Genomic DNA, 21,649 nt, shown 5'->3' with positions numbered 1-21,649 from the left:
CAAAAGAAAAACACACATGTTGCCACTTTCACTTGTGAAAAATGGAAAGTTTTCCTGCAATGAGTGGCCTCAATCACTAAAAATGAATTTGTGTATATTTATAACAAAACGTCAAAATGATTGATATTGATGGCTTCGTTAAGCATTACCAATGAGTACCACCGGAGGGCGGCACAGCACAAGGGGAGGAGGTCAGAGAGCCCAGGGCTCCTGTGGTTAAAATGTCTTTTCTCCTTTCCGTGAAAATCCTCAAACACATTTTGTATTTTAATTAAATGAAAATGCTGAAAATGATACAGTAGAGAGCACTTTTAATGGAAAATTAATTGATAACACAATCTTATTTCAATTTACTTTTTATTTTTTAACTTAAACGACTGTGTATTTTCCACAGTCTTATGATGAGAAAGGCTCCAGAATCACGTGTAGGTGTCCTCAACATTTCATAGCTCGAACCGTCCTTTCTTTACGTTGTGCATTGATATGGGCTTCTCAGTTCAGAAAACAAGGCACTATAACTATTTTATCAGCTACATTAATACATTGAAGATATATTTATCCTTTCATGAAAGATACAGCATTTGAATACAATATGGTTTTATGCAGATCAGGTTCAAAACACCCAAGGCACACACTTAATTTTTTTTTCCTTTTTTTTCTTTTCTGTGTTTATTTGAAGGCTCGTATTAAAGTTTCAAAATTGCCATGAACAAAGAGTTCTAGTGTGGAATCAATGGACAGGGATTGTTGTAATTTTGAACATAAAACGGTAAAGACTGTGGAATGTAGAACAAGTTACAGGAACGATAAACAAAATCACCAATACAGCATGGATTAGAAATCAAAGTGATCAGATCTGCGGAAGTCTGAGAAACAAGTCTGGAGATTCTCTGGTTCCCCACAAAGCATGGGCAGTCCTGTCTGCATGCAGCTGCTGTGGTCACCCAGCCACTGTGGAATGTTCACCTACTTGCATGGGTACATGGATGTCTACAAATACAGAAACACATTCCAGTTCATCAGTTCTTAAAATGCCTCCAATTTCAAGTAAAAGAAAAAAATCTTCCAATAATTTTCCTAGTAAGGTAAACGAATATATTCATCTAGGAAAAGTGGTCTGGAAGAAACCATTGGAAGCAAAGTCTAGGGGGGTGCCAAGGTTTGGGAGAAACTATTGGATGGTGAAGCGGGAGAGCTGGAGGGTGAACTACAGGAGATATGAGGACTGGAATTTTTCCTGAACATGGAAGCATAGTGGCTGCTGCTCAACTGGGGAATATGCCAAAGTAGAAGAAACTTTAGGAACTAAAGACAACAAACAAGTTTTCACTGGTGAGGCCAGAGAAGAAGTTCAACGTTTAGGTTTAAAATATGCTTCCCTAAAGCGGAGGGATGGCCCATGTCTTCCTGGCTTAGTTCTTTGCCAATAGACACAAATTCTCTCTTGCTCCAAGCCTTAGCATGTGGCTTGCTTGTCAACCAGAGAGGCGGCCCAGTTCTGCCACTCCCTTGGCCTTATGGCTAGAAGACACCCTGCTGGGGTGTGGGGAGACTGGACCCTGAGGGAAGGGTCCAGATCTGGCTGACCCTCCACGGCACCACCGCTTCCACCCAGAACAAAAGGAAAAGCCGAGCCTCAGCTCCATGCCTATAGCAGCGGTCACAGAAGCAGATTTTGACGTTTTGCATAATTCTGAAATAACATACATGTATCCACTGATAAATTGAGAATAATTTAAGGAAATGGAACCAAGGCAAATTAGCTCAGTGACAGGAGCCTATTTGCTCGATGAGAGAGATTTTTCTGGTCAGTTTTAGAGAGGCAGAGCTGGCCACAATGCTTGAGATAACCTACATTAGATTGCAAGTCAGGCAGCTTTTTGTTTAATTCAGACAGTGTTCACTGTTTGCAATCAGAACCACAACCTTAGTGCAATAGTATATTTATTTTTTTACAGTAATTTTGGTTGCCATACAAGAGATTTAAGGATTGGGAGAAAGTGCAAATTACAGGAGCTTTTTTTTTTTTTTTTATAAAGTCTAAAAAGAATAAAAGCACAAAAGTAACAGCAACATAGATAATGCGAACACGTGTTGTTACACAAACTATAGTGTGAAACGTATTAGTATTTAAAAAACAAAAAAAAATTGTTAATGGGAAAATCAATATTGTGGCCCACACACAAAAAGTCATTGCCAGATCAACTGGATAATGCTTGCTTGTTCAATAACTGAGAAAAAAATTTATCATTTTATTAACTAAAGTATCACAAATAATTCACTTTGTGATATGTAAAGTTCAGCAAATCAACAGTCACATTGAGTAATTTTTATATTATGTGAATTAACTTAAAATGTGCACAGACACCCTAGAAAAGGTATCTTGGCAGGTATACATAATTTACATTTTGAGAGATTTGGGTTTTGTATACACAATATTACAGAAACTAAGCATGTAAATGCAGTTTATTTAAATTACAGTATGTAACAAAAGTTGATCTTAAAACCTGGAATAATATCAACATGATCTTTAGATGAGCAGTTTAACATTTGTTCCACCATTAAAGAGGGGCATGGAATAGGGCCTGGTCCTAACATGTCCCAAAGGGGGAGAACAGTGGGTGGTGATTTGAATGAGGAACTATTGCTTTCAGTACCAAAATAAGCAAATAGAGATAGAGACCGATTCATCTTGGCAACATGTGTTTATTTGTTGGTCAGTGCAGGTTCTGATAGGTCTATTACTTCTCTATAATAAGACAGTGTAAAAATAAGCTATGTTATCAGCTCTTTAGTCTTGCAGCCAGCTTGCTTGTGGTTAGTGGCATGTGGCTTGGAGTCTCTTTAAGAAAGGGAATAACATCTGGCCCTCACCAACTGGCTGCCAAAGTTCAGCAAACTGAAGTCACTGAGTTGCGACTGGTTATCGTCTGCCAGCAGTTTCCTTTACTCTCCTTTGAGCTAGTGTTTTGCCTGGCACTGAGCACAGAGGTAATACCAACTGTAGGCCCAGGGAAAGCGCCATGCCAAAGGGATGGACTCACGGAATTTTGCAGTATCATCAAATGGAAGACAAATTAATGGCCAAACCACCATTTTTACATTTTCTAAAATATGGGGCGGCCTCAGCAGGCCATCTATAGTATCCTGTCTTGAAATTTCTCTAGAGTAATACTTATTCATCTCACCATGGAAAAACTGAAAGCACACGGAAGTAAAGCGCCTTAATATTCAATTGATTTCAAGTTGGTTTGAATCATTTCAAATACAAAGATTGACCTGCAAAAGGTTTTGGAACAGAAGGTCCAAAAACTTGGTTTCCAAATCGGGTGTGTGGCTGGAAAAGCGTGTGTGTGTGGTGTGTGTTTTGTTTTTGGAGAAACTGCTGCATTATGAATTGTAACGACTTTGAAGAAATTGTCCTTCAATGATGAAGTTCTAGCAAAGATAGAAAATATAACACAGCTCTGCTGGTTCAGATGCATCCAAATAAGGTTGATTTAAAAAGGTCATACTTTTATAATTATTCCACAGAAATAGTATTATTAAATCACAAAAGTTTTTTTTTTCTTTAACTTTCTAGCACTGAAGTGGCACAAAGGCTGCCTAGTAGACCAGCCACTTTTTTTTCTTAAAATATTGTGCTTATAAACTATCTGTACAACTATTTAAACTTGCAGTAAAGAAAGAGATTTTAAATTGCTAAATTTTATGTGTTCATTCTAGAGCTGTTCCAGACCTAATCAAGAAAAAAAGGAAAAAAAAACAAAACATGTTTTATAATTAGAGATGGGCTGAGCTAGTTCTGAAATCATAATAAAACCAAAAACCTGACATTCGAGTATCCTCCAAATGGGGGAGAATGTGCTGGAAGCCTGACTGTGTGTTTTGTGGCCCATGTGCATCTGGTGACCTCTTTTGGAAATTCGAGGTATTGTTATGGGGTGGAGGGACTCCGGGGAAAGAAAGGGGCAGGGCTCAAGAAAGCCTTGCCAGAGAAGCTGACCTGGCAGCCCAGGAGACCTCCCTGCTTTCCCCTCCTTACGCCTCTGCTTTCGCTCTGATCCTGCCGCCCACCTTCTGTTCTCAACCCTGGGGTCTGTCTATATCCATACCCACTGGGTCCTCAAAGAAGCTATTGTACTGTTAAGACAAGCTGGTGGGATTCCTAGACACCCAGAGCGATAGGGGAAAAGCCTCTAAGTACCATCTTCCCTGGCCTCCGAGAGCAAAAGGACTGTCTCAGCAGAGATGCTCACCCTTGGCTGGGCACAGAACTGAGAATGCTGTGCCCGCCCAGCTCCCAGAGGAGACGCTGTCTCACTGGCAGCTGCATGTGCCTGCCGTGAGCCATGCGTCTTGTCCTTCATGTCAAAGTGGATGCTCACCTGCTCTGATCTTTGCAGAGCTCAAGACATCTTCAATTAAAAAGAATTCTGAGAGGCAGAGAAGCCCTGATTCTCCATCCTGGATGGGTGCTCCTGGCAGACAATTGCTCGTCCTGGAGACCTGGAGCTTGGGCCGCAGCATGCTGGCTGGCTCCCTTGGCCAGGTCTCCCCTCCATTGTGGAATCGTGACTTTGTGCTTTGACTAACTCCATGTGACTTCTGCTTGGCCACCTTGGAATTATGCTAACAGATGTGCAGAAATAAAGAAAGAAAGCTAAGCAAAGCTGGGCACGATCCCATCCAAACTCCCAGCACTGCCAGGAACCTCATGGCCAAGGAGCCGTGGATGCAAACCACAGGAGGAGATGGGGAAAATAACCTGTGTAGGAAAAAGTTTCTCTGCCTTTCAGGCCCATGACAGGGCACTGGACAAATGCATCTGGGAGCATCTCACTGCAAGCCAAGTGCAGGAGAAAGAGGGGCAGGTGAGCATCAGGTGTCCTCCAGGAGGCCACAGGACTGAGGAAAGGCCTTGTGCCGGGGCCTGGGGTGGTGAGAGCTGCCCGGAAAGCAGAGGATGGAGGTCTCAGGAGGTATCTAGAGTGCACTGGTGTCTGCCTACAAGAGCTAGGATCCCGTGCAAAATCAACGGGGAGCCTCTCGGACCCAGCAAAGCGAGGCCACCTGCATGCTGGGCGGCAGGCTGGGAATCTCTTTCCATGTTAGAAAAACTCTCTCCCCTTGTCCCATGTTTGATAGAAACTGCCCAAGACACCCACATGGTGAGCCAGGGGTCTGAAGACCCAGCCATGTTGTGGACACAACTCAGTATTTCTTTGGGTACCAGGAGACAAACCCATGGAGTGGGGTTGATGTTCACAGACTTCGCTTGGCATTCAGATGTTTCAGCACGAGCCCATCTCTACTTATAACAAGAGCAGTCTGCGAGGTGGAGAGCAGCCGTCCTTATCTGTCCAGTAGCTGTTTCAAAGCCCTTTCTATGTTCATTCTGTGCCCAACTCGAGTCACCCCAAGATCGATGAGGTCCTCCTTCTGCAGGTTTGGTAAGTGACTGCCGTCGATCTCATTGTCCATGAAGGCCTCTTTATGTTCACCCAAGTTTAGACTTTCCAGCCAATCGGCCACGTCTGGTTTAGTCCACAGGTGGACAGGTTTAGTTGTAAAAGGCTTATTTGAGATTGGCTGTTGCAGTATCGAGGGGGATGGCGACCTACTGCGTCCCGCTGGGTTCAAGCCAAATAGATCCCCGGAAGGGGGCTGGCTTGGAAGGCTAAAGACATCTGAGAGAGTGGGAGAAGGAGAGGCGGCGGCAGCAGACAGGGGGGCGGGCAGGGTCTCTTTGTTCATCTCTGTTGGCGAGACCACAGGGCTTGGGGCACGTCTTGTTCCTGAGGTCCTGCTTTCGTAGTCGGGGGGCCGGCTCTGCAGGGTGATGGGTTGGGAGGTGCCGGGGCGAACAGTGAAGGTGACCGTCGTGCTCCGTGTACCTGAGATGGTGCTCATGATCTCCGGGCTTCTGAAACAGCAACAACAGAGAAGACCGTCACAAGCCAGGTCACCGAGTCAGGGCAGCTGGGTGCAGATCACCAAGGAAGGCGAAGGAGATGCCCAAACCATGCCAGAGTGTCTAGTGGCAGATGCGCTGGCAGTGAACAAATGATTTGCCATGCCAGGGTGGGGGAGGGGGAGAAAGGAGCCAGAGCAGAGGTGGAGACACCAGAGCACACCACGTCAGCCCACTCACCCGAACTGGGACAGAGGAGCTGGGGGACCTGCCTGTGCTGGGGGGCAGGGCCAGGGGGGCCCTCAGGAGGGTGGCCACTGAGGCACTTGGAAGGGGTCCCTTGAAGAGGGTATGGAGACAGGGACATGTGGGGTCCTGTCCCCTGGATAGAACGTGCTGGGTAACATCTCCAGCGCCTCAGCTTCAGCAGGTGAGAGGGCGCACACCTGAAGGAGAGGCCCCTCTGAGCCGCCTGGCAGCCTTTGGCTTTTTGGGTAAATGGACAAGAGCAGGGCAGGATCATTTCCAGGCGGCCCTTTTCAGTGACTGGAACCCCTGTAGCCATATAGGGCACTCAGGGTTTGAGATCACCCAGAAACACAGACAGCAGGGTGTGGCTTGTGTGGCCAGCGTGGGCTGTGCTCACCTTCCTGAGGCAACACTGTCCAGCACCCACCCAGTGGACAGTTTTGTTGCAGAAGGAGCTGGGGTGCACTGTGTTATTTTTAACCTCTTTAGCTCACTGGTAGGACACACAGGCCTTACTGAAAAGCAGAACGCGTGAGGAGCCCTGTGTTCCCCAGAGTGGCCATGGGCGTCCCCGAGGGTCCCCTGTGCCTTGCCACTCTGGCTAGGCAGGCAAAGCCCTCAGAGCTCAAGTCAGGACGACCCTTCCAGCTCAGGGCCCAACCTTTACTGGCCCCAGGGAGGTGGCCAGATGACTCCTACAGGCAGGAGGTCCCAGCTCAGGGCCAGAGAAGTCCAAGTCCTCACACTTACCCACATGGAGGTGGCCTTTCACACATCACTCCCTCACGGGCTTTGGACAAGGCCCGTGGCAGGCACTCTCCACACCAAGAGAACAACTGCCACTCTGGGCCCTGGTGCATTTTGCTGTCCCCACACTGAAAGCCCATTCATCCTATTGCCCCTAGGAAGGCCACAGCCACTGGGGAGGGGGAAGAGAGGTGTGGGTCTCTTGCCTTTTGGGCCCATTCACTTGGATATGAACAGCTCACCCACTACTTCTGGAAAGATCCATCCTACCACAGCTCTCTCTTCAAGACCTGGACTTGAGAGATGTCTGCTGGAGCCCTGGCTCTGCCAAATGCCAGCTTGGGTGCACCTTTCTCCCATCTCCACATCTTCCCGCATGAAGTGGGCTCCTCTCCCTCCTACGTGGCAGGTTACCCCAGGTGAAGGGGCTCTGGAGAGCATGAGGAGTGCACTGGTGTGACATCATGACCGTGAATGGTGGTGGGCTGCAGTGTCTCAGTGAAAGGGTCATGGGCAAGAGGGGGAGAGCTGCGAACAGTAGAGATGCTGCTGTGTGGGGAGACTCCCTGGAGGGCAAGACTGAAGCCCCTGCCCATCTGCTGGGGGCCGGTTCATCAACTTGCATTGGGGCTGTCTTTGGAGCTCAATGGCTGACCAGTCAGAGCAGCACTTCCCAAAGAGGAGCCCACAACCCTTCATAGAAACCACCTGGGACACTGGTGGGCAGTGAGGACTCCTGAGCTTGTCTCAAACCTATGGAAGCAGGAGTGCTGTGCATGGGGACCAGGTGTCTGCAATTAACAAACTCCCTGGACACTGAGACATTGAACCTTAGAGGCCATTTGGTTAGGCCTTGGTTTTCATTCCAGGGTATGCACAAAGCTAATGGCCCAGAACCCTCCAGGAGCTAAAAGCAAAGGGAGTGAGCTAGAGATGGGCCCCGCCGCTGGTGCAGTTGTCTCTCCGGTTTTTCTTTTCTCTTTCTTCACCGTGGATGCGTATTTGGGTGAAACCACCCATCAGTTACCTAGGTGCCCCTAAGCTGTGGGACACTTCCCTGCTTGATGTTAGTCACTGTTGCTTAAAGTGTGGAGTAGTTCATAGTGAGAAAGGAGGAGCAAATCTGAAAGGGGCCTGTGCTGTGGACTGAGGCTTCCATCCTGCTATGAGAAGTGTTTGCAGGGGCTGGTGGGGGCACTGCTGGGCCAGGGACCCCATCCACCCACAGGGTGTTCACGTGTTATTTTCCGGAGGGCTGGGTGCCCCTGAGTGGGAGATGTTACAAACCAGGCACCCCCATCTAGAGCCTGCCCCCACCCTCAATGGGGGCTTGCTGGTCATTGGTTGTACTGGTCACACCAACAGGCATAAGGCAGGTGAGACTCTGAGGATTCCTCCACTGTTTCTGGGCCCAGTTACTCACAATCAAGAAATCAGAGGCCAGGCAAATCCCAGCACTTTGGGAGGCCGAGGTGGGTGAATCATTGGAGGTCAGGGGTTTGAGACCAGCGTGGCCAATAGGGTGAAACCCTGTCTCTACTAAAAATTAAAAAAAAAAAAAATTAGCTGGGTGTGGTGGCAGGCACCTGTAATCCCAGCTACTGGGAGGCTGAGGCAGGAGAATTGCTTGAACCCAGGAGGTGGAGGTTGCAGTGAGCAGAGATCGTGCCACTGCACTCCAGCCTGGGCGACTGAGCGAGACTTCTTCTCAAAAAAACAAAAAACAAACAAACAGAAAACCTGAAATCAAATCAGAGTCCAGTGGGGCTTCACAGCAGGGGAGAGGGGCCAGCACCCTCTAGTATCTCAGTTTACATTCTCAAGAGAGAGGTGGCCTATGGACATAGGATACACGAAGAAACCTGCAACCCCCCCTTCTCTGGTACTCAGAGAGGTTTGAAAGACCAGCTCCAGTTCCAACTTAAGTTAAAACTGGGGGTGCTGTGGCCTGTTCTTCTGTGTCTATTCCAGAGTCACAAGAGCACAGGTTTTGGGGAAGGCTTATTTGCCTACATTGATAAAACAATTAAGCCAAGATGATTGAAATCAAATAACGGGTAAGTTGAAAGTCCCTGCATTCAAAGGTGATTTAGGGTGTTAATTAGGGCCAAGGACCTTGGGGCACAGGGAATGTTTCCTATAAAATGGGAAAACATCTTATAAGAAGACACATGCCCACAGAGGACTAGGGGAGGAGGGTAGCTGGGGTAAAGTTCTGGTCTCCATGTGCTTTTGCTAAAGCTGACTGCATGGTGACTGTGCCTGCAGCCCTGATTCTGGGCAGCTCCATGGTGGCAGCATGGCTGGGGCCTGGCCTTGGTGCTCACCAGGCCTGTGAAGCAGAGGCAAGTGAGCCCCAGAGTGACAGCACCTGCTTCACACCTGGGCAGTATTCACCACGGGTATCTCTGGCCCAGAGGGTTGCCCCAGTGTCACCCTCACTGGGAAAATACCCAGCTGTTCCCAGGTAGTTGGGATTGATTTTGGCTTTTGTCAGGAAAGGCTCTGCAGGCAGCTGTGTGTGTGGTTAGGAAGCAAAGAGGAGGCTCTGCAAACACCTTGGTGGGCAGCGGGAGCGTGAGAGTGGCACACACGGGGTCACGCAGCAGCACGGCAGGTGGCACTTACTTCCGTTCAGCACGACCCTCTTCTGTTAACACCGGTCATGGGAGCAAATGAAAATGACAAATGGAATGACTTGAGACAACACTGCAAAAATTAATGAACAAGAAAGGAAGAAACAGAAAAAAAGCTGCTTTTGACAGATGAAATGAAGGCAGTGGGGCAGACCGTGGCTGAGAGCCCATCCGTGGTAGTCCCTCCGGCCTGCCACAGCCTGCCCAGAGCTGAAACATCAATATGGCATCACTTTTCATAGGGAGCGTGGGAAACTCACAAGCTTGCCTTCTCCTTCTTTGGCTCGGGATAATGTAACCACTTGTAAAGAAGAAAAATAACCAGGAAAAAAGGAAGAAAATAGTGGCATTGGAGTGAAGTTCACCTCTGCCTGAAACCCACTGAGAAGCAGCTTATTGCCAATTTCCTACCTCAGGTGTCTGAACTGTCTTTCCTGAGGCTTAGGGAGGATAAACGAACATTCCTGGCCGGGGAGGGCACCCCAACAGGACAAGTGCTTTGCTTCAAGTCTGCATCACAAGATAACAGCCCAGCCGTTAATCATGGGGGTGTCACGTGCTTGGGGCCTGCCAATATCCTGCCCAACATCGCTATAGAAAATAACCGCCTGCGAGTGTGAGATGCAGGGTGCAGGCCACCCTGGGCTGCCCGCCCTGCCCTCCTCAGCAGCTTGACTCTCTTGGTTAATCACATTGATGATATGCACTGGATCTTCCTGGTTGCACAGATGGTTACGTTGCTAAGCAACCACTGGGTTCCCAGTCGGAACACACAGGAATCTGCTGCCCTGATTTAGAACACACCACATATACACACTCACACCCAACAGGTCACCACTGTCTACCCTGCCTTTTAAATCAAATCCATGTAGAAATGTGAGAATTAAGAAAAAAAAAAAAGGTAATTGAGACACTCAAAGAGGTGCTGTTATTTCATCAGTGCAAGTTAATTGGGGTGCGGTAAGTAAAGAAGCAAGTGGCTTTTTCACTGTTTACAAATTCAATGTGGCTTTTTTTTTTTTTTTTTTTTTAAAAGACAGGGTCATGCAGCAATCATAGCTCACTGCAGCCTCAACCTCCTCAACTGATCCTCCTGCGTCAGCCTCTGGCATAGCTAGAGTAATTTGTTCTTTAACTGTAGCTGAACATGGACCAGGGACTGGTCAGTGACGCTGCTTGGGTATGCTGGTTCTGTCCCTCCCATGAGCCGTCTGTCAAGGGCCTGCTGGGCCCGGCCGGCACTGGGGCTGGACTTGGAGCCTGTCAACATATGTTCTCTCCAGCACACTGCACGCCTCTGCATTTTAGTGATGAGCCCCCATCTTGCATGAAAATAGCACTTATTTCCAAACTGCTTTCTTTCTTATTCTATCTTTATAGCCTCCTGATAAGCAGGACACTGAAAAGATAGAGCTGGAGGCACCAAGTCCTTACCTAGCTTGCCCGAGGCCTGGATGTGGGGACTGGAGCCCACACTCTCACCTGTGCCATGCTTTATGTTGTGCGTCTCAGCAGCTGCCAGGCCTCCGCCTCACCCCCAGCTCTGAGTGCCATGAGGGGGTCCTGGTGGTCTAGTTTTAGTCCTTGAGGTCTGGCCCAGAACAGGGGTGGAATAAATAATTGTTGGCTGAAGTGTTGATGGATAATATATCCTTTTCCCAGATCAGAAAGTTAAGGGACTTTGCCGAGAGCCAGACCTGGGAGCAGGGCAGGCAGCCTGAGGCTCTGCGGCAGTTCCACCAGGAATCCAGGTTTTCGTGCCTGGAGGTTCACAGCTAGGATCAAGAAGGTGCCCAGCTCTTGGGAAGAGAGATTCACCCTGTGATATGCTTTTGCCAAAGGGGTCTCATGTCCAAAATGGGGAAGAAGATTCTGACTTGAGATCCACCTGTTGACGGGCAAGGACGAGGCACTCCCACTCATCCTTGCCCAACTCCCACAAGTACCAGCCCCGATGGACGCACAACCTTACTAGTGCTCCCAGCCATCCACAGTCGCATTCACTGACATCACATTCACGTTTCTATCAGGGCCTGGAAACCCTCACACCACCCTGCTAGTGCCGAGGTGCTGAAAACACCGTGAGGCAGCTTCTAGTGCCAAGTCAGTTTTGAAGCAGTCTGTGCTCTGGGACCAGCTGGGCAGAGATAATTTTTTAACAACCTAAAATTATCTGAAAATCAAGAGGCTGTCAGGATAATACTGCAGAGATCCCAGGAGGGACTGCAGGCCTTGGCAAGTTGAGGCAGGTACCGTGAGGCAGCGGGCACAGGGGCCTCGGGAGGAAAACTCGCCTGAGCTCACATCCCAGGGAGCCTGACCACTCAGAGGCCTCTGGGACCTGGAGTTTCACAGGACAAATCTTCCTTAAGCCCATCCATCCCATGGGGAAGCGAAGGCCAATCTCGAGGTCCCTTCTGGACCTCCCCCACTGCAAAGGGCTGGCGACCTAGAGGGGACTTTGGGGAACTCTTATAGGCCATGCCCCCTAACAGAAGCCATGGGGGACCCCCACAAGCACACACTCACTGCTCTGTTGCCCCCACATACACAGAGTGAATGTGAAGCTGACCTCTGCCATAGAAGTGATGGTAAAGAACATCAGATGTATCTGGCTTTACAGTCGGCGCCTGGTATGTGTCAATTATCTCTTAATAAAGCTGGAGGGCAAAGGACACCTGGAGCTCCTGGGTCATAGCAAGTTTGTTTTGGGTCAAAGCATATAAGTCAGGCAAGCTGCTGTGTTTTCCTGGGTTCCTTTGGCACTTATCCCTTGAGTCTACCTGTTTGTCTCCAGTGTGCAGGCCCTATACTCCCACAGCAGCCTCCCTGTGCCACCAATGGATTCACCTGATCACACGGCTGCCTGGGCTTTTTTTGTTCAGGAAACAAAGTCTGGTCATGCCAAGGCTTTGCTGAAGCCCTGTGAAGGCAGCCGTATCTGGAACTCCACCCAGCTCATGCCCATGGCCTGCAAGCCCCTTGTGACCTGGCCCTGCCCAGCCCTCCTCATCTGGTCATGGTTTCATGAGCACGCAAGGCGCTTTCTGGCCTCAGGGCCTTGTACTCTCTGTCCTGTGCTGGGATGCTCCACTCCTGGTTTTCTGCAAGGCTGGCTCCTTTTTAAATTTCTGGTCATTCAAATGTCATTTCCTTACAGAGTGTCAGTCCCTTTCTGCACATGCTCGCTGTCACCTGCTAGGGCATCATAGTCAGCCCTTTTTGTGTGTGGTCAGAACCTGCTGGTGTCCCATGGCTCTCTTCTGTATGTGGTTATTGTAACCTGCTGGTGCATCATAGCCCGTTTCTGCACTGGTGTCACTAACCTAGTAGCATGTTGTGGCTCCTCTGTGGCATTTGTCACAGTTTGGGTTTGTCTTATTATTTGTTGTCCACTTCTCCCCTCGAGAATTTGAGCTCCCCAAAAGGGAGGGGCATCTGGAATGTTTTCTTGTTCAGTGATAAATCCTGGGCACAGCATGGTGCCTGGCACATAAAGGCAATCCCTGACTTTGTGGAGTGAATGATTAGTGACGGCATTGCTGCCCCATTCTGAAGGCCCAGGCATCCTTGTTGGTGTATTCCTCATTACTCTGTAGCCTCAGCCTGGCACTGGGCTTGTAGAAAGTAGCCCGGTGAACTCCTGACTGGTGAACTCAGGAGACGGTGGGGCTGGGCCGTGATTCCAAGCCTGAGTGTCCAGTCGGTCTCCCAGGCCTGCACCTGAGGAGCTTCAGGCTCTGAGTTTTTGTAGCCCCAGGCTCCTGTGCTGGGACCCCCAGTGTGTGGCACTGTCAGGCCTCTGGGCTGGCAGCTGTTGTCCTGGCTTTCTGTGGAGGAGGGACCACTGACTCTTCACGGAGACACACTCACTCTTCCTTCCCCAAACCAGTTTCCTTCACTTTGATCCAGTTTGAGATCAAAGATGAGATTACCTCCTGGAATAATCAGGCCAGGTGGTCCTGGAACACTTTTCTCAGAATTTACGCCTCCATTCTTGGCAAGGTGTTTTCAGATCACCCTGAGAGACGCCTCTAACATGATGTACTAAAGAGAATTACTTCATCATCTTCCTTTCGTCAGCGTATTTGTAATTAAGACGCCTGCAAATTCCATGTCATCCTTGACTTCAGGGAAGAACTGTGAGCAGCAGAGATTCATGGCTAAAGTTAAATCACACATACCCAAGGAAAACAAGGATCTAGTCATTTAATCTTTGGCTGCTTCCTTTGATCCCATCCTGGATTCTTGCAAGAAGTGAAAAGAATGGAAGATTCCAAGGATGAGACGAACTTTAAAAGGGTCATGTTCAGCTGAGGTTTCTGCCCATTTCGTGAATGAACATTTGAGGAACAACTCTAAAAATGGTCCCTTTCTTGGGCAATCAAAACTTGTTTCTATGGAAATGGGATTTTTACACCACTGCTTATCTATTATTTCAAAAAAGCATGGCTGGTTTTCAGTTTTCCCTGGAAAAACTCATTTCTTTTTCCTCAGTAGGAATTCCCTTCATCCAATTTCGTGCCTCATTTTGCCCAGGGCCATTCACAGCTCTTAATTTTTAGATGCATTTAAAAGGGGTGGTGAGTTGCCCAGGCAGGTGAGCTCAGGTGAGAGTTCTTGAGGCTCCCTCTGATCCTCAGATGATCAAATGCCCAGGGCCCATCAGTGAAGGCCATGCCCAGCAAAGGAGACGTGCCCAGAGATAGGTCTGTGGCTCATGGCAAGGAGGGCAGCTTTGTTGCCCTGGCAATTCTGGAACCCCTGGTGGTCGTTGACTAACCCCCCCCCCCAACTTGTCCTTATCAGTGTGTCCCATGACTGGCGCACCTCCATGGGGGCTTTGTCCCAAGTGCTCAGCCTGGTGAGGTTATTAGATCCAAGAAGCAAGGGTGAGGGAGAGAATTGAGCCTAGTTTAGTGCCTACAGCGAATGCCCTTCATCTTTGTCCTCCGGCTTTAGGCCATCCTATTTCTAGTCCAACCCTGAGTGTAAAGTGTAACCCTTGGCTGGGAGCAGGAAGGAACAGACATGGCCTCTGGGAGCTTGGCAGTGCCAGTGAACCCCTAGTGACAAGCCTGCTGTTATCAGCCACAGGGTGACCTCCTGGTGACTAAACCTGCTATTAGCCTCATGGTGACCAAAGAGCTTGGCCTAAGGGCAGTCAGAGGCCTGAGAGCAGTCCTGCCCATGGCAGTCTCAGCCTTGTAGGTGTCCACTTTGCCAGTTGGTCATTCCTTCCAAGGCAGTCCCTGGCTCCCACAAGGTCAGGAGTCAAACCCTGAGCCAGCTCCGTGGGTTGGGGGTCTAGCTCCGCGTCTTGGCTCAGCAGATTCACCGCCCTGCCCTCGGGTTCCTTGTTTGCACAGCGGGAAAAATTACAGGCCCTGGCTCAGGGGTGCCGTGGAATGCGGTGCCTGGCATTTGGTGAATGCTTTGTGTCATAGGTGTGGGCTCCTGTTCTTACTGTAAGAGAGCTGGGCTATAAATAACAGGACAGCTGGGAGGCGGCCATTCTTGGCACCCAAGCGTGGGTCGGCAGTGGTATGCAGCTGCTGTCCTTCAGAGTCCAGCAGGATTCTGCCCTGTGAGGTCTGCTTTGAGCCAGCCCCCCACTCAGGGTCCCCCTGGAGCAATGCAGGGCAGAGAAACCCTAGACACACACAAGTTGGAGTCCCACTCCCCTGTGGCACCCCAGGAGCCGGCCCAGCCTGAAGACGAGTAGAGGGGACGAGCTGTCCAGCTACCACTCAGGGAGAGGCCCCCACGGACGAGGTCCCTGGACTCACTGGGTGGAGTGCTCAGGGGAGCAGAGCTTGGTGCAGGATGCTCCGCTGGCCTGAACAGTGCATTCCTTCCTCCAGCCCTAGAGCCATTCCCTTCCAGTTCCTTCCTTACTGCAGACATTGCTTACAAGGGGAAGTGAAAGTCAGGAAACCCCAGCCTGTGTCCCTATCTATCCCCAGCTCTATCTCCTGCTGGCTGTGTATGCAGACAAGCCGCTTATCCTCTGAAAAATGGGTGTGACTCATACCTGCGCCCCAGCTGTCATAAAAATTACCCACCCATGTGAAAGTCTTTTGTAAAAATGTGAAACACTAAGATAAGGCCTCTTAATTGTTGCTTCCACATAGGGTAACGACGGAAGAGCCACATTAGTATGTAATGGGGAAGGGTTAAACTAGTCAGTTTTTCAGATTTTTGGCCCAGTGCAGTGGCTCATGTCTGCAATCCCAGCACTTTGGGAGGCTGAGGCGAGTGGTTTGCTTGAGCCCACTGGTTCGCTTGAGCCCAGGAGTTCAAGACCAGCCCGGGAAACATGGCGAGACCCCATCTCTACCAAAAAAAAAAAAAAAAAAAAAAAATTAGCTGGGTGTGGTGGCATGCAATCTATAGTCCTAGCTACTCAGGAGGCTAGGTGAGGTGTGAGGATTTCTTAAGCCCAGGAGGTCTAGGCTGCAGTGAGCCGTGATCACATCACAGCACTCCACCCTGAGCGGCAAAGCAACACCCTTTCTCAAAATTCCTGGAGGCTGTTGAGTGTACTTGTAGGTATATACGTACATAATTCTTAAAGACTTTCTCCTTGACTGGAGGCACTGTCTGAATGTCTGCCATGTAACTGTGCTTCTCTCTACCAATGCCAGTCTGTTGATACTCCTCTAGAGTAATAGATGGCATCCGAGTCATTTATTTACATCCACACTGAAAAATAACTGGGAAAATTGGGGCTCTCAGGTTACATCTTGAGCCCCAGCTGTATGTGATGTCACTGATTACTGCACTGAGTGGCTTAAATCAAATGCCTGCCCAGCAGGGGTGTGGAGAGAGGCTTCATTAGTCAAAATGATGAAACCCGAGATCAAATATCAGTGGGAGAGACTGAAGATGCTGCTGCCTGGGGAACAGCAAAATGGTGCACGCCACAGGGAAGGAGAACCAAGAACCATAAGCCATCACGGGACCCAATGGGGCTCCCAAAAGCCACAGACCGCTGAGCCCTGATATGGTTTGGATTTGTGTTCCCACCCAAATCTCATATGTGAAATTGTAATCCCCAGTTGGAGGAGGTGCCTGCTGGGAGGTGATCAGATCATGGTGGGGGAGTTCTCGTGAATGGTAGCACCATCCCCCGGGTACTGTACATAGTTAGTGAGCTCTCACGAGATCAGGTGGTTTAAAGAGTGTGGCACCTCCCCCGATTCCCTCTTGCTCCCCCTTCTGTGATCACTGAAAGTTTCTTGAGGCTTCTCCAGAAGCCAAGCAGATGTCAGCATCATGCTTCCCATATAGCCTGCAGAACTTGAGCCAATTAAACCTTGTTTCTTTATAAATTACCCAGTCTCGGGTATTTCTTTATAGCAGTGCATGAGAGATAAAATACAGGCTCCTTCCAGACAGCCTCAGATAGAGCCCTCTGGTTGCATCTAGAAATGACTCCTGACTTACTCTACCTTCAGTTCCAATGGAAATAATGTAAACCCCACATGATACTGTGAAGGGCTGACACGGACACAGCTGGAGGCTTCTGCCCCTGGGACAGCGGGGGCTGGCAGGGAAGAATGTACTGCACTTGGAGTTCACCAGTACAGCCATGACCCAGTGCCTCCCTAGCCCGCAAACCTGGTAGTGATGCGGGGAGAAGAACCCACACGTGTATTCAGACACCTGCACCTGCCGCCCAGCCACTCGCTGCCCTCTTGGGGCAGCTGGTCTCCTGCAACCAACTCGAAGCTTGGTTTGGGCTTTGGTGAGGCTCTAAATGGCCTTCTAGGTAGTCCTGGCAGAGATCTGGAGGGCACAGAGGAGAGAGTGGAGCTTCTCTTTGGAAGCCATGATGGGGAGGGCTTCCAGCAACCTCATTTCATTACAGGTCTTTATGAGGGAGTGCTGTGTCCCACCAGGATGGCTGTGATCATTACTTGGCTGTCCCAGAGTCCAGGAGCATGAGAAAAAGAAGTGTTACTGCATTAACAGACGTGGCCCACACAGGCTTTACAAATTCCCCTCTTCGTGTCCGCTGGGGCTGCTACCCGAGGGCCTTTCCTGGTCAGCAGGGACAGTGCACGCGGAGCGGTGTGCACCTGCACCAACCACGGACTTACCTTGGAGCGAGGCTGGCGGACTTGGCTCCCATTGGTGAATCCAGTCCTTCCCCCGGCTTTGCTGATTTCTCTCGGTTCATTTGCTGTAGGATAGAGTTCAATTCACTAATAACATTTGCCTTTGGGCCTGAGAGAATCGGGCTTTTGATCTCTGTGACGTCGCCCCACAACTTGGAGGTCCTTGGCTGGAGAACCTTGGCCATCCCAGGCTGGGCACTGCCCGGCGGGGGCGGGGGAGCGGGCGGGGGGATAACAAAGCTATCTACATCCTCTTCCACGAGCGCGTCTTGATAAAGTGCATTGCTTTTGTGAATGATGGGCTTCATTTTTGGCTTAGGAGGTACTGGGGGTTTGTCAACCATCAATGCTTGCCCATCTGCATAGACTGTGCAGGTGTCCACGTTCTCTCCCCCTTCGGAAGACAGGGTGGAGATGCTAGACACGGTGGAGATAGTGCTGGTCGTCTCGAGGTGGTGCTCGCTGCTACTCCGGCTGTCCACCTCCTCGATCCCAGAGTCGGCGACGGCGTCAAAGCTTTCAGGGGGTGGCAGGAATGAGGCAGGCAGACAGTTTGAAAGACTGGCTGGCTTCTTGCTGTCTGCAGAGTTGGTTGGTTGGCTGGAGTTCAACGAAGGGGACTGAGGGGTGTCGCTTTTCTTCTGCTTCACTAAGTCTGTGAGAGCCGGGACAGAAGCTGCCCGGTCATCGGGGATATCAAAACTATTTGCAAATTCCAGGGGAGGAGGCAATGGCTCTGTAAAAATAAAATCCTCGTCCAAGTCCACGGATGCCAGAGGGGGAGGAGGGATGCGGAATGGCAAAATCACCGCCTCTTCCATGGAGCCCACCGCCACGATGGTTCTGCCGGGCACGGTGGTGGGCTCGGGGGCAGCGGAGATCTGTAAAGCACCTTCGGTTTCGGAAACACCTTCTGGCACCTGGGACGGCGAGCTGTCTGGCTTCATCTCCACGTCTGCCTTCTCGTCCTCTTCCTGCAGGGCATTGTCCAGCTTAGTGGCGTCCACGGTGTGGACCATCAGCAGGCCAGCCGACTTCTGCTGGGACGTGTCCATGATGTCGATCAGCATGTTCTTCTTGTCGTCGCCCTTCCGGTCTCGGCCCAGGTCGGTCTCGTACTTGTTCTCCGTCTCCTGCCGCCTCAGGGGTCCCCGAGTGTTCTGCCTGGTGACCGTAGGGAAGCCAGCATCTAGGCTGGGCCGCATTTTGGTATCAATGTAAAGAGGTTTGTTGAGGTCAGCCTTGGGGGCCTCCCCTTTGGGTCCCTGCTGAGACTCCTTCATGGCTCGGTCCCTTGCGGAGAGTGCCAGGGCCAGCGGGGAGCTGGGATCAAGCAGCCGCCCTGTGAGTGGGTGGACGTAATTCCCGGGGCCAGCTGTGCCGCTGCTTGTAGGGGGTACTGCTGGGCTGCTCTCAGGCCCCTGGGCTTTGGACGTGGAATTCAGCGGCCTCCCAGCCTCACCCTGAGCACTGGCCTCGGCGCCACCCACGAAATGGTTTTCGGGCTCCCTGGGCGTGGCACCCGGCATGGGGGATGACAGCTGCTCAGCGCTGTCCTCGTCGGCGAAAACCCCCTCCTCGGGGAACATGGAGGGCCGCGTCCTGGGGGCAGGTGGCCCCAGGCCCACATCCTCGTCCCCCAGGTCTGTGGAGAGGAAGGCCGGGGAGTTCCTCCTGGCTTCCAGCCGCTTCTCACGGTCGCGGACGGCTCCGGCGATGGCGGCGGCGAAGGGGCTGCTGACGGTCAGGCTTTCGTCAGGCCGCAGCTGGCCTGGTGGCTCCGGGGCCTGGGGGTCGATCTCCATGCTGCTGCCCTGGCTGCTCTTGCCGCTGCTGCTGGTGGACGGCTCCTTCACGATGATGGTCGGGATAGGGATGGAGCACGTCTTCTCGGGGCTGTCCTCCACGTTGGACTGCTTCACCAGCATCCCCTTCCGCCTGGCGGGCTTGGCGGGGACGTAGACGGCTTTGCTGGCGATCTTCCCCACCTCTGAGTATGGGTTTTCGGGCATCTGGCCCCTCTTGTTGCGGAAGTTGGCCTGTGGGCCGGCGTTCCGACTGTAGAGGTCTTCAGAGTCCAGGGAGTAGCGATCCAGCTCTCTCCTGAAGTACATCCCCTTCTCCCTCATCATGGTGGCCACAGTGTCGGACCTGGTGGCGGGGGACACCTTGGCGGCAGAATTCTGATTGAACGCAGGCTTAATTGTCCCATAGACTCTTGGAGTTGGGGACTTGGGGCAGTTGTAAGCGGTGGGGGAAGGTGGTGGTGGGGACGGGGGCACAGACTGTGGTGGAGGGGGGATGTCCTCGGAGGTGTCCGGCATGGACAGGCTTCTGGTGAACTTCAGCATTGGAGGAGCCAGAAACTGCCGCTCTTCCTCTGTTATTCCTACAAATAGAAGATAGGTTTAGCTTTAAGTCACAATAGCAACAAAGCCTAAGTTCCTAGGAACGTGCGATATGCTACGTCTCCACAAACTCACAAGTTCAGATGATGAACGGGTGTTCATGAAACACAGCACAAGCCACAATGCCAAGTGGTTAGTCACATGGCCCATCATGAGCCAAAGGACAAGAAAGGGAAGAACAGAAAGGCACTGGGGATGCTGTGAGTACGCTGCTGCTGCGGAGCCTCCAGGCGCAGGCTGCAGCAGGGGAGCTATATGAGGCCAGGGCAGAAGGGCCCCTGACGCTGAGCTGTGTGCCAGTCTGCAGGCCAAGTGGGCAGCTTGCCTTGGGGCTGCATGTGTGTGTGCGCACGTGTGCTTGTGCTGGCATTGTGCTTGGGGCGGGGTTGGCTAGACCAGGAGGTGTCCTTCCACCACACCCCTTCAGATATGATAAGGGCTCCTGGGAGGGTTTTTAGGGCAGGGGCCTAAGGCTGTCACCTGTCCATGTGAAATGAGAGCAAAGGGGTGCAGGTACTGCTGTGTTTATGTGGCAAGGATGGTGTGCAGTCCACCATCCAGATGGCACTTGAGCCCCGTGGCTGCCCAGATGTACAGGGAGGCCTCTGCCACCCTGAGCGAAGCCATCTGCCCACGGTTGGCTGTGTGTGTGCTGGAAGGAGGTGCTTTTCTTCGAGGGTCACGTGAATCCTTTAATTGCCTGACTTCACTGGGCCCCACTAGGGTTCTGTGTGTCCTGGAGCTCTCTGGACCCTCAGAGAGGTGGATGGCTGGGGAATGCCAGCTCAGAGAGGTGGATGGCTGGGGAATGCCAGCTCAGAGGAGGGGCCATGTGGGCTCGAGAGCCTGGCCCTGAGGGGAGGGAGCCCAGGTTCCTTTAAAGATCCCGGCCTGAGGTAGGAGTAGGATCCTGAGCCAGGCCTCAGTGAGCCCCTTCTGGGTCCCAGTGGCAGCCCTGGAAGTGGTCCTGTCAAGACCCTCTAGAGCAGGGGCTGAGAGCCCAGCGGACCACCATGATTGCAGCTGATAGAACCTCATACTGGCACAAAGTATGAGTTGACCTAATGAAAATACGTGGATGTTGAATGTGTGGGGATGCAGCTGAGGTCCTACAACAGCCAGCAGCGTGGCCTGAGGGTTCTCTGGGTGTGTTGCCTGGGTGTGACTTTACAGACTGTCCAACAGCTCAAGACACAGACACGTCAACAGGAGCACTCAGGGAGAAGGGAAGCGAGACACGCACACACGCACCGACAGACGCACGGCACAGGGATTTCATGTCAGGAGCATGCAGGGTTTTCAAAGAGGTAGCAAAATAAATTACTTGAAATGAAAAAAAATTCCTAGGACAAACTACAATAATTTATTCCAATGAAAACTTCCATTCGATAAGGGTATTCCAAATTTAACATACTCCTTGTGGGAGGACATTTTGGCATTGCAAAGATGGCTCGTTCTCCATTGACCAGTCACTCTGAGTTGGTTGTCTGGCAATTATGTTCCCAAGGAGTACTAATTTAAGAATACACCTTATAAAGTAAACTGGGTTACATTCAGATTACAGATTCCAAA

At 50.9% G+C, this 21,649-nt stretch overlaps 1 protein-coding gene across 7 annotated transcripts in view; it reads right to left on the bottom strand.

The window, feature by feature from the left end:
* Nucleotides 1-2,189: 2,189 nt before the first annotated feature.
* SHANK2 (SH3 and multiple ankyrin repeat domains 2) overlaps nt 2,190-21,649 on the bottom strand; it is a 662,741-nt gene continuing 643,281 nt past the window's right edge. For 5 of the 7 annotated variants that reach the window (XM_037998869.2, XM_073008675.1, XM_073008685.1 and 2 more), the window contains 2 exons: nt 17,652-20,058; nt 2,190-5,926 (listed from right to left, as the gene is read on the bottom strand). In XM_037998869.2, coding sequence (XP_037854797.1) covers nt 5,356-5,926; nt 17,652-20,058 — 2,978 coding nt within the window. In that variant the 3' untranslated portion in view covers nt 2,190-5,355. Of the gene's footprint in view, nt 5,927-9,538; nt 9,620-17,651; nt 20,059-21,649 lie in introns of all 7 variants that reach the window. The other 2 variants (XM_073008789.1, XM_073008736.1) reach the window with 2 other exon arrangements.

Source organism: Chlorocebus sabaeus, chromosome 1, assembly GCF_047675955.1.
Source record: "Chlorocebus sabaeus isolate Y175 chromosome 1, mChlSab1.0.hap1, whole genome shotgun sequence".
In the NCBI taxonomy this organism is placed as follows: Eukaryota; Metazoa; Chordata; class Mammalia; order Primates; family Cercopithecidae; genus Chlorocebus; species Chlorocebus sabaeus.
This window is presented reverse-complemented; position numbering and strand designations above follow the sequence as displayed.